Raw genomic sequence first — 13,707 nt, 5'->3', positions numbered from 1 at the left:
GCTCCAAAGTTAGTTTACCAATTTTCCAAATGCCCATAGGAAAAAAGTTAACAAAAATGTCATAATTGCCCTAGCCAGATTAGCTCAGTTGATAGAATGTCAGCCTGTGGACTGATGGGCCCTAGGTTTGATTCAGGTCAAGGGCACATGCCCGGGTTGCTGGCTTGATCCCTAGTAGGGAGCATGCAGGAGGCAGCCAATCAATGATTCTCTCTCATCGTCGATGCTTCTATCTCTCCTTTTCCTTTCCTCTCTGAAATAAATAAAAATATATTTTCTAAAAATGTAATAATTTCATTCGATACAGAAATTATCTATATTTTTGAGAGGCAGCACATGAGTTTATGTTTAGAAAGGTCCCACTCAGAAAAGCAGTTGTTGCTTCACTTACTTAGTCATAGAGGCAGTGATGGGTCAGATTAATTTTCTATTAATGGTAAAGGTTGGCCTTTATTTTGGGATCAGCACCAGTCACTTACTACAGGAAAAACCCCTTGACAACTAACTGCAGACATGCTTTCATCAGTCAATATTAGTAAGACCTTGAAATTTTACTTTTTTTAACTTAAAAAAAAATAATCTTGATTCTAGCTATTGTTTAGAATAGAAATATGGCACTTAAGTTTAAGGTGAGACACAAAATGAGCCTAATAGAGAATTTCACATCACACAGAAAGTTGCCTACTTACCATTAACTTGCACTGATGAGGCATTTATTGACAAGGCTCTTGTGTTCCTTATCTTCTGGTTTAGGATATTATGGATTTTCTTCTTCCTTACTGCCCTTTGCTCAGCAAAGGGGAACTGGAACACCATAATGATATCTGCTTTCACACCATCGTCCTCTGGACTTTGAGACAGAAGAGAAAGGTGATTATTCGAAGTAATAATCTGGTATCAACTTACACTCTTTCCTGTATTTTCTTCCCTGAAATTATGTCTCAATTGTTGGATTCACACAAAAATTCATTGACAATGGCTACATATTTAAAGGAGTTCATAAGATTATGATAATGTTGCTTGAATATTATGGCAAATCAGAATTTCAAAATAGAAGTCATGAAGTCCAGAAAGTTTCAGCAAATATGTTCCTTTTATCTCCTAAGTATTATAGAATTTACCAATTTTATAAAATTCATCTGGTAGTCACTAGTTAGTCAGTAAAGTTGTAAGGAACTTGGAGTAAGTCTGGTACTAGGCATTAGTCTATGGGTGAGAAAAGTGATTATTTCCTTCAAATAAATCTGTGTAAATATATTCATTTTCTTTAAGAAGATGAGTCATACAGGCCCATACATTTGCACCTATTACGTATATGTTCTGCTATGTGCTTTCCAAATAACAGAATCGAAACCTCTGAGCGATTCCTGCAACTGATATGAGTCTTCCCCCTCCAGCACAACAAACAGAACATTTATTAAAACAGAAACCTCTTTTTGTTTAGGTGTGCCCGCTGACACCGGGGCTTTATTACAGGTAAAACTAATTGTCCCAAATTGTAGTCAACTTTTCCTTCTTAATATTTTTGAAACAACGTATTTGTAAAAAAAATACAACTTGGTGCCCACAGTGACATGCTACTGGGTTTTCCCCAGACACAGATTCTGGTAGTTCCAGATATTGAATCTTGGTTCTGTTTCACTTGGGAAACTGTCACTTGGGGAACTTTTTGAACATATCACTTAACCTTCCCCCAGTTTTTGTTTTCTCCTTTACAAAATGGTGATCAGTGCCATGTCTTGAGACTGTTGTAGAGATAATGTTTATGAGAAACCCTTTCCAAAGCCTAGCTCATAGAAATGCAGCATATACGAGGATCCCTGTGCCTTTTGCCCTTTGTCCCATTAGGCTGTGATTCCACCTTTGCCCAAACATACATACGTCAGTCTGACTACTCGGTTCTTGATATAATGCTTATTCAAGGCCGAATCTATAAATATCTCATCCACCTGTTATTACAACAAGAGAGAAACTTTGTGTTAATAAAGTATTTCATAATGAGCATATACTCCTGTTTAAATACTAAAGCAGTAGAAAAACAATTTAACATGAGTAATATCATTATTTAAACCAGTGGTTCTTTACCCTCACAGTACAACAGAGTAATTTGCAGAATTTTAAAAAATTACAGATGCTGGGGTGGTTTATCTTCTGGAGTGTTAGTTAAAATTGGTCTGGAAGGGACCTAGGCATTCATATTGTAAGACTTTGGCCAGGTGATTCTGAATGTGCTGGTGTAGGTACGTTGGGTAGAAGATACCTAAACGCCATAGAAGGTAAAGCAGAAAATGACAGAGCAGCCACCAGGCATGAAGAGAGGCCCTGAGAGGTGCTGGAGAGAACTTGGCTCTTTCCTGGGTTTGAAGTATATCCTGCTGCTCACGAACTGAGTCCATTTGAACCTTAGTTTCATACGGTAAGTATAAGACAAAGATATTGTATGCTGCTTCTAGGGTTTCAAGATTAAACACATATAAGATGCTGGATATATTATGGTCGTCAACTACTGGTGGTTCTCTAGTCTCCCTCTGGGAATTTTACGTCTCAGATTTCTTTGCAGGTCTTTGGCTGTATGTATAGAAAAGAGGGATTAGGAATTTAGGAGAGAGCTAATGATTTTTAAATTGTTGTGGATTGTGGGCTCTAGGAAGAAAGAGTAATATGGTGTTTCAGGTTAGATAAGAATTGTGTTATCAGTTTATGTCACCAAGGAAGGAGAAGAAAAGCTACTGTTTTGGTCGATATGCACAGTTTGAATTGCTTGTCATAGCACTATTACTGGTATGTTGTGGTTTATCAGGTCTAGATTTTGGCTTGCAGTACCAGACAGTGACCACTTGGTGGCAACAGTGTCATCAGAATGCTGGCACTGCATTTCACATTTGGTAGATCAGTCACAGGTGCAAAAAACCATGTCTTACATCCTATGTAAGGAGCAAGAAGACCAACTATCATTTTGAAAAACACAAAAGATAGAAATAAATGGAAGGCTGTTTTAGGGATCAAGGAATACGTTATGACTACCTTTACATCATTAGGCATTCATAAATGTTTGAGAACAAAAATATTAACGATGTCCTTTAATCCCTACAATAACTCTTGGAATTAAGAATTATATTGATTCTTATTTTATATAATAATAAAAGCATAGTATGCTAATTAGACCGAATGTCCTTCCGGAGAAAGCCGGGGCTGCGAGGGAAACCTGGGTCCCGGGTGCCAGAGGGAAGCTGGTGCCAGCAGCTGCGGGGGGAAGGAAGGCCTACTCTTGCACGAATTTCATGCATTGGGTCTCTAGTATTTAAATATGAAACTAAGACTCAGAGACATTATATGAATTTCTCTGGAATCATGTGAATAATAAACTTGGACTTAAACCTAGGTCTTCTGTCTTTAGGTCTCTTTTCATTAAACATACAACCTCCCTGTTAAATGTGATATACATCTTCAATTTTTTTACAGAACACATAATAGTAAGTTATAAAATAACTAGCTGGTTGACTTTAAAAGACAAAGTATAAAAGATGTAATGATATGCATTTGGTAATAGCTGTTCATTTAAGATCAAAAGTGTCACTTGGAAAACAAAGAAATTCCTAGGATCCAAAGTATAATTTTATTTGTATTTAAATAAGAAAAGCTTAAAGGGACTGAGGAGGTATGGGGCTTATTTATTAGTAACAAAACTGTTTTTGAAAGATACGTTTTTGCAAGAGTGATATTATTATAATCACTTCTCTCTTGTAATCCACAACAAGTAATAGTCCTATTACTCAGTTTTCTGGGGAAATCCAAAAGAAAAGAAAAGACAAACAAAAAACAACAACACAGAGATAAAAGTGAAAAATATTAAAAAGAAAAGTTAATAGCAGTTGGATATCTTTCAAAATGTGGTTTCTAATTATTCTCTGAAATCCCAACCACAGTTGATCCCCTGGCCCTTTGTAACTTGTTGGTGAAGGTATTGGAGTAAGTTTTTGACTCTGGATGACATCATTCATATTGCAACATGCCTCTGAAAAGACTATCTACACCCAGCATCAACTTCGTCTTTGAATGATTCAACTGTCTGGGAAGATAGGAGCTGAAATAATAACATAAGAGGAATCTGGGTAGAAATAACTTCAATAATCATAGGAAAAAAGGACTTTCTTCCTTATAACTCAAATCCCAGGACCTTGCCTCATTGATTAGGGCTGGGGTGAGGCCCGGATTTTCAGGTGATCAGGTAGCTTCAGGAAAACACTTTGAGAAATGCTAGGGCACAGACTGGCTAGGAGTCTAAATAAATTTATGACGGGAAAAATTAGAGCAAACGTGAACATAAACTTTATTGCTGACTGGCATTTATGTATGAACTAGCTTTCTAGAGACCCAAAATCATGTTTTCCTGGTAGATGAAGGCCTATCTCATCAGAAACACTCCACCAACACTTGTTGGCATTCTAAATTCTCAGGAATGTTGGAGGACACTTAAGTTCTGTGCCAGCTTGTTATAAATTTATTATTTATACCACCTAATAGAGTAAGTGGTTTCTAAATCTATCCTACTTCACATTTGGGGCATTTGTAGAATTTTGTAGTTGGAATTACTCTCCTAACATTGAATAAAGACCCCTTTCAGGTTAGTACTTCTTCGTGTTGGATGATTTTGAAATGCTAGTAATTGCACTGAGATTAATTTCTAAGAGGGCAATTGGAGGTTACTTGGGTGTTTAATGAAAGAGTTAGGGAGAGGCTGTCAACTCAAACAAACAGACCTCACCCAACCATTCAGTGATCATTCCCAAACTAACTCTGTTTACACACGTAGCCTCCTTTCACTGTCAGATGTTCCCAAGCGAATCCTCTCTCAGCAGTCTTTGTATTCACATAGGGGGAGTTTCAGGGCTGAGACTGCAAACTTCAGATAGATAAGCCACTGAAGATTGTCCAGTGAGATACAAAAGCAGTTCCTTCTACCATCACACCAGAAAAGCCCCAATGAACCAAAATATGCCATGAAGAAAACTTCAGATTCTGCTGATTTCTCATAATTATAACAAGAATACCACATAAAGGATGGATAAAAGATGCTTTTTAAAAATACGCCACTAAGCCTAAGTAAGGCTTAATGGATGTTGCTTGATATAAGGGTTGAACTCAAGGTAGAAACAGAGAACAGAACACAATTGAATTTGAGCCTCCAGTCATAAAGTCAGACATTCAAGGGCCTCACCATGTGCCAATCCCCCCCACCCACTTCAGCATCACCACTACCTTTCAGGCTTGGCTATGCCCTTGCCCTTCTCAAGCTATTCCTCCGGTCAGGAGCACCTCCTCCATTCTGCTAGCTCTGTGTTTCTGAAGCACAGCTCTCCTTTAAGGTCTACTTCAGATAATACCTTCATTGGGGTTATTCCTTGAACCTCAGAGTAATTATTTTTCCTCTTGTCTTAATTTTTCTTATCCCTCTTAAACCTTCCACTCTTTAATATAGTTACTTATGCAAATGTGTTATTTCCTCTACTAAATGGCAAACCCTTTCTCGGTAGGAACAGTGATTCATCTTTTCATGCTCTACAATATATAGGAATGCAGCATGTTTTTGTTGAATGAATTAATAAAAGAGAAATTTATTTATCAGAAAGTCTTGCATTTATTAGGACATTTGTAAGAGTTTATAATGCACTTTATATCAAATTGTGATTAATGCTCCTAGAGAAAAAAAAAATTGCCCATCCATGAATTATTTAAAACATTTGCCTCCTTGTTGACATTTTCAGGTAATTTGATTCCTTGTGGAAAACTCCTCCATGATGAGACTACACTAGTTATGATAGAAGACTAGTATCACTGCTGTCTTCTACCTGTGCAGCAGGCACAAACTCCATTGTATTTGAGCTCATTTGCTTTTCCCACCAACCTCTGCGGTAAATACTATCATATTGGTAAGTAAGTGAATTGCCCAAGGTGACACAGCAGGGAGCCAGCTGACCTCAGTGTGAGCACACAGGTGGGCTCTCACTAAGGGTTCCTACCCACTTACATGTAGCAAGCAGCCTGTTAGGGGGACCAGAAACTGGTATACTCCTCTCCGAAGGCAGCCTGTTTTCTTTGCTCCCCAAAATAAAGGCCATAATCTCGATAGTTCTATTACAATCCTTTGAAGTTATTATTGTATCCAGATTTTTTGTGAAACCCAAGATTCAACAAGTGAGCTGTGAATCATTATCCTAAGCCTGTATAGAGCATGGCTAACCTGAGCATTGGTGGGGCTCCCAGGATTTGGGGGCTTGTTGACCTTCTGGGAATCAAGTCACTTCATTTTCACAAAAGTCCTCTTTATAACTCCCACAGCTTTGCACCCAGTGCTGTGTCTTTTGGAGAAGGCAGCTGGATCCATTGTCATATGGGATCTGTGGGTGTGTGAGCAGTTTACATGGAAGTGTGACATTCTGATTACTCTAAACCAGGAAGTGATGATAGCACCCAATGGGTTGTATTGTTATGTGATGTTACCAAAGTTGTTTCTTTGATTGTACTACTACTTCCTCAGTGTTTCTTTGTGAAATGCCAGAAGGAAACAGACATCTGTGACTAAATTACCATATATCACAAGTAGCAATATATTGGATAAACTTATCTCAAATCGTTTTATATTCCTGAGACTGACAGGCAAAATAAAGTCATAGAATTAAAATGTTTGCAATTAAGGGTGATAAAGACATTATTAAGTATAGTACATTTAAGTATACTACAAAAGCCTAGATCTCTGAGTTATCTTTTTTAAAAGAGGAAAATATATAACTAGTATTTGTTTAAAGTTGTACTGAAGATATTTAAACCAGAATGTTCAAAGCAAGGGGTGATCATTATATATAGAAGATTCATGTCCTCTCCAGGTGATTGGCTTCAAAATTTCTAAATTTGATTATTCTTTCAGAAGGAGAGAGAGAGAAAGAGAGAGATAATAATTTCTCTTAGACTCTTTTATAGTGCCTGAATAATGAATAATAACCTAAATAGGTTATCCAATAGAGTGAAGATTGTGAAATATTTACAACTTTTTTAGGAAGTTTAGAGATAGCTAATATTGCTTCCTTTCACACAAAAACTTCCCTCAGAAAACACCCATCCACATCTTTCCTCCAATCATAAATTATTTATGCTACACATATACAGGGTGTCCCCCCAAAACTTATACACATACATTCTTGATAGCTCAATTGCTGGTTCTTCCTTTTCAGATTTAACTCATTGGAATTAATAATTATTCAAAGTGTGTATATGTTTTTTTTGGACACTCAGTTAATGCAAATATATCCACTAATCTCCTTCCTCTCTCTATTACAATTGCTTTAACCATTGTCTTTCTCTTCATAAACTGACACAGATAGAAAAGATTATAAGCTAAAAACAGTAACAAGAGACAAAGAATATAATGAGAAAGGGTCAATTTATTTAGAAACTATAACCATAATAAATATATATGCACCCTACATCAGAGCTCCTAAATTAAGTAAATACTAACCGATTTGAAGGGACAGACAACAATAAAATAATAGTAGGAGATTTCAATATCTCACTTCCAAAAATGCATAGATCATCCAGGCAGAAAATCAACAAAGAAACATTGGATTCGACCATACGTCAGACCAATGGACCTAACAGAACATTATATCTAAAAATAGCAGCAAAATAATACATTCTCAAGTGCACACAAAAATTCTCCAGAGTAGAGCATTTGGTGGGTCATAAAACAAATCTTAGGAAATATTTAAGAAGATTGAAATCATACCAAGTATATTTTCTGACTATCATAGTATGAAAGTAGAAATCAACTGGAAGAAAGCTAGAAAATTCACTAATATGTAGAAATTAAGCAACATATTTATGAGCAACCAATGGGTTAAAGGAAAATCCAAAAGATATTTTGAAACAAATAAAAATGAAAAAACAATATACTAAAACTTATGGGATGCTGCAAAAACAGTTCTAAGAGAGAAGTTCATATCAAGAAATGCATACATTAAGAAAAAAAGATGCTAAATAAACAATCCAACTTTACATCTCAAGGGACAAAAAAAAATAACTAACCTCAAAATTAGCATAAGTAAGAAAATAACAACGATCAGAGCAGAAATATATGAATAAACAGTAGAAAAATAACAAGAAAAGATAAAGGAAACTAAGAGCTTGATTTTTGAAAAGATAAACAAAATAGACAAGCCTAAACAAATTTAAAAAAATGAGAGAAGAGTCAACTAAATAAAATCAAAGATGAAAGAGGAGACATTATAACTGGTACAAAAAAATACAAAGAATCACAGAAGACTACTGTGAACAATTATATTCCAACAAATTGGATAACCTAGAAGAAATGGATAAATTCCTAGAAACATACAATCTAATAAGACTGAATCATGAAGAAATAGAAAAATCCAAATAGAGAAAACATGAATAAGGAGACTTAATGGGTAATCAAAAGCCTCCCAAAACAGACAAGCCCAGGACCAGATAGTTTCACTGGTGAATCTACCAAACATTTAAATACAAATTGATACCAACCCTTCTCAAATGCTTACAAAAAAATTGAAGAGGAAGGAATAACCCCAAAATCATTTTACAAGGCAAGAATTACCCTGATACCAAAGCCAGATAAGGACATTACAAGAAAAGAAAACTATCCCAGCTGGCATGGCTCAGTGGTTGAGCAGTAACCTATGAACCAGGAGGTCCTGGTTCCATTCCTGGTCAGGACACATGCCGGGGTTGCAGGCTCGATCCCCAGTGTAGGGTGTGCAGGAGGCAGCAGAGCAATGGTTATCTCTTATCATTGATGTTTCTATCTCTCTCGCTTCCTTCCTCTCTGAAATAAAATATATTTTTTTTTTAAAAAAAAGAAAATATAATGATAGGCCAGTATCTCTGATGAATATTAGTGCAAAAATTCACACCCCCCCCCAAATATTACTAAACCAAATTCAACAGCACATAGAAAGGATCATACACCATAATGAAGTGGGATTTATTCCTGGAATACAAAAATGGTTTAACATACACAAATTAATAAATAATGTATACACATATTAGCAGAAAGAATATAATCATCTCAATAGATGTGGAAAAGCATTTAACAAAATATAGCATCTTTCTTTATAAAAATGCTCAACAAATTGTATATAGAAGAAACATCACTATTGTATATAGAAAACCCTATAGACTCCACCAAAAAACTGTTAGAACTAATCAATAAATTCAGTAAAGTTGCAAGACACAAAATCAACATACAGAAATCAGTTGCATTTTTATATACTAGCAACAGAATATCTGAGAAAGAAATTTTGATTCACAATAGCATCAAAAATAATAAACTACCTAGGAATGAATTTAACCAAGGAGGTGAAAGATCTCTACACTGAAAACTATAAGACTTTGATGAAGGAAATTGAAAAAGACAAAAACAAATGAAAGATATCCCATGTTCATGGATTGTAAGAATTAATATTGTTATGGTGATAATTATCCTGTATACAAGTGTAACAAATCAACATGGATTACACTTTAAACTTACACAATGTTATATGTCAATTCTATCTCAATAAAGCTGGATAAAAACTGATACAGGAAAGCAAAGGAAGTAAGGATAGAAGACATCCTATCTAATAAAAGAGAAACATGGTAATTAGCTGTACGGCCGCTACCCTTCCCATTGGCTAATCAGGGAGATATGCAAATTAACTGCCAGCCAAGATGGTGGCCGGCAGCCAGGCAGCTGACGCGAACAGGGAGGCTTGCTTGCTTCAGTGACGGAGCAAGCCAAGCTTCCCCGCCTGCCTTGCCGGCCTCTGAGCTGCAACTCTAAGAAACATTGTAACAAATATAGAAGCTAAACCAAACCCAGAAACCTGCTTTAGTCAGCCAGGCTTCAGCCAGCAGTACCGCAACATTGTTTCAAATACAGAAGGTAAACAAAGGCCAGAAACCTGCTTTCAGCAGCCGAGGCCTGAGAGCTGGAGCCGAGCCTCAGAACTAAAGCTGGCCCTGAATTAAAAAAAAAAAAAAGGACACATTGGGAGCTTCAGTCACCCGCCAGCCTGAAAACAGCCCTCAGCCCCTCATCCAAGCTGGCCAGGCACCCCAGTGGGGACCCCCACCCTGAACCAGGACACCATTCAGGGTAAACCAGCCGGCCCCGACCTGTGCACCAGGCCTCTATCCTATATAGTAAAAGGGTAATATGCCTCCCAGCACCGGGATCAGCATGACAGGGGGCAGCGCCCAAACCCCCTGATCGCTCTGCGGCTCTGTGTGTTACAGGGGGCGGGGCCACAACCTCCCTATACGCCCTGCTCTGTTCATGACAGGGGAAGGCACCCCAACCCCCTGATCAGCCCTGCTCTGTGCCTGATAGGGGGGAGCTCCCCAACCCCCTGATCGCCCTGTGGCTCTGTGTGTGACGGGGTGGAGCTGCAACCTCCCCATCAGCCCTGCCCTGAGTGTGACTGGGGGAGCTCCCCAACTCCCTGATCGCCCTGCAGCTCTGTGTGTGACAGGGTGCGGCGCCCCAAACCCCTGATCGGCCCTGCTCTGTGTGTGACCGGGTAGAGCCATAACCTCCCCATTGGCCCTGCCCTGAGTGTGACAGTGGCGGCGCCCCAACCCCCTGATCCGCCCTGCTCTGTGTGTGACAGGGGGCGGTGCCACAACTCCCCTATTGGCCCTACTCTGTGAGTGACAGGGGGGAGCTCCCCAACCCCCTGATGGGCCCTGCTCTGTGCATGACAGGGGGCAGCGCCCCAACCCCCTGATCGGTCCTGCTCTGTGCATGACGGGGTGGTGCCGCAACTTCCCTATTGACCCTGCCTTGAGTGTGACGGGGCGGTGTCCCAACCCCCCAATCGGCCGTACCCTGAGCGTGACTAGGGGTGGCATTGCAACCTCCCGATCGGCCCTGCTCTGTGCATGACAGGGGGTGGCGCCCCAACTCCCCAATCGACCCTGCTCTGAGCCCGACCAGGGGCTGCACCTAAGGATTGGGTCTGCCCTCTGCCACCTGGGAGCAGGCCTAAGCCAGTAGGTCATTATCTCCCGAGGGGTCCCAGACTGCGAGAGGGCACAGGCTGGGCTGAGGGCCCCCCTCTCCCCCCTGAGTGCACAAATTTTTGTGCACCAGGCCTCTAGTATTTATATAATAAGTAAACACGTGTTGCATAACTAAAAGTAATCTAGTACTTAATTCTCTTATCTGTAAAATGTAGATAATAATGCCTCCTTTGCAGTGTTATATTGAAGATTTGATATGAAATATACAACAACTAGCCTTTTCTTTCAGGATTCAAATTAAAGACATAGAAAGTAGAAGTAGTGTTACACATCTTCCTCTTTCATCATGCCTAATCTTTAATTACAAAACAAAGTAAGTCTTAGCTCTCAAGTAAGGACTCAGCCACTCTCTACATCCAATTTTTCTAACTTCTGAACACAAGATTCTTGGTAACATCTGCTTATTTTTTTCTGAAAGTTTCCAAATCCAATCTGTTCTCTCTAGGCATAGGGCTGTAGCCCTTCACCAAGCATGAGGTGTCTTTTACCTTTCTTACCTTATTCAACCCCAAACTTTAAATAGTTTAATACCTTTGTTAAGTTTATGTGTACCTTGACACAGTTGCCTTTTCTCTAAAAAACTTCCTGCTTCAGTGTTGATCTGAGCCAAATCTCACTTCTGCCTTCTAATTCATTTACAGAGTGTTCCTAATTACATTCCTCTCCTTGCCTCACTTTCTGTTTCCAATTTTTTTTTGTCACTACAACTCTAGACACATAAGCTCAAGGATACTTTGAGGATCATTTCAGGCCCTGTTCTTAGTGTACCTGGTACAAAGAAGATAAAATTTAGAACTGCTTTGGGTATAGGAGTAGAGTGTTGTTTTTGGTTTTTGGTGAGAGACAACCCCAATAAGAACATTCCCAACTGTTGCCTTTGCTAATGCAGATGGTGATCACTAACCCATGTTAATAGTATAGTTGAGAGAGACGAATGTACTTGATAATGTAAAGGAATAATTACTTGATTTCTGGTATTTTATGGGATGGTTGATGGGAAAGAAAATCACATAGATGATTCTTATGGATGATAGTTTATTAAGAACATGTAATCTCAAGTCCCAACTATATCACTTACTGGTTGTGTGATCTTGAGTAAATTAACTTTTCTGTACCTTAGTTTTCTCATCTGTAAAAATGTGATAGTAATTGTACCTACCTTATAAGGCTGTTTTTTGAGGAGTAACTAAAATGACACATAGGATGCTTAATGTGGTGTTTAGCTATGTTATTGTCATTGTGTTATTTGTAGTGACCTTATAATTTAAAAGTATTTCTTGATATATCTGAAATATATTTTTCCAAATAAAGTACTCCCTCTGTCAGTGACACTACTCAAACTTATAATAATGATGAAAGTGACCTTTCCATTTGGGAGTGTCATGAATTACTGGTTTCTGGTTACTGGTGTCTTCTCTGAAGAATTATATGAAAGATGAGACATGTCTGTGCCACTATCTCAGGGAACTGGGATGGGTTTTAGCAGTATCTGAGCATGAATTCATTTTACTTTTACATCTCCATTTGCATTAAAATAGTTAAATCTCAAATTATGAGGAAGAACAGGACTGCAACCTGTTTGTCCTGGCTGTCTAGTAAGCACCCCTATGGTGCAGAGAGAAGAATCTGGTTTTACTCATTGGAATTTAACAATAAATAGGAGTGGCTCAGGATGAGGCATGAACCCTTCCTGTAATTCTTAGGGTAACTTAGTGGGGAGTGGATGGAAAGGGACACCTGTCTTCTTTAAAGAGGGCTACAACAATACAAAGCCTTTCCAGACCAGGAAACCCTAGTAGATCTTCCTCTTCTTTGAAGTTCTTTTGTACTTCTTTCCTCAACATACAATTTAATCCTTAATTATATTGTGTCATGCTATTCAATTTCATGTTACTCTCATCTCTCCAAAGAGATTGGGAGCAGTTTTAGGGAACAGATCATGTTTCCTTTCTTGCAAGACTCAGATGCTGAGAAATGTAAAGAGCTGAATAACGTACCATATTTTGGGAAAACAGATTGTTTTAATCAATTGTGAAAACTGGCTCACTATATGGAGAATAACACCTGGGTTCCTACCTAACATCACACTCAAAAGTAGACTCCAGATACATTAAAGACCTACTGTCAAACTATAAAGTTAGTAGAAGAAATTATAGTAGGATGCTTTAATATAGAATTAGAAAGAGGAAATGACTTCATAAAAACTTTTAAAAACACAACAGTAAGGCAAAGAAAATTGATGAATATGATTATTTCAAAATTACCAATCTGTATTTTTAGGAAGCATGGCCCAAATTAATAGAAGACAGAATGAATAAGTACAATGTCTGTAACCAATGGATTGTTTGCATCACAACATAAGGAACTTCTGCAAAGCAATGCTAATAAAATAAAACAGCCTTAACAGAAAAATAGGCAAAGGAAAGGTACAGGCAGGTTATGGAAATGAAAGCTCAAAAGGCTAACAAGTATATATAACAATGCTCAAACTCATTAGCAATTAGAAAAATGCAAACTAAATCACAAATAAGATACAACTTAATGGTTGGCAGAAATGAGAAAGCTAACTAATACCAGGCGTTAGCAAAGATGTTGGGACATGGGGATCCTCACGCACTG

The 13,707-nt window shown here is 38.2% G+C and overlaps 1 protein-coding gene across 1 annotated transcript in view; it reads right to left on the bottom strand.

Moving 5' to 3' along the window:
- Positions 1–13,707, bottom strand: part of TMPRSS11A (transmembrane serine protease 11A) — a 49,264-nt gene that overhangs the window by 22,863 nt on the left and 12,694 nt on the right. Inside the window, exons 4-5 of the mRNA XM_070410179.1 lie at positions 1,882–1,949; positions 690–850 (exon numbers count right to left, since the gene is read on the bottom strand). Of these exons, the coding sequence (XP_070266280.1) occupies positions 690–850; positions 1,882–1,949 (229 nt within the window). The remainder of the gene's footprint in view (positions 1–689; positions 851–1,881; positions 1,950–13,707) is intronic.

Source organism: Myotis yumanensis, unplaced genomic scaffold, assembly GCF_028538775.1.
Source record: "Myotis yumanensis isolate MYYU_CA2020_CCGP unplaced genomic scaffold, mMyoYum1.0.hap1 SCAF_1, whole genome shotgun sequence".
NCBI lineage: Eukaryota > Metazoa > Chordata > Mammalia > Chiroptera > Vespertilionidae > Myotis > Myotis yumanensis.
This window is presented reverse-complemented; position numbering and strand designations above follow the sequence as displayed.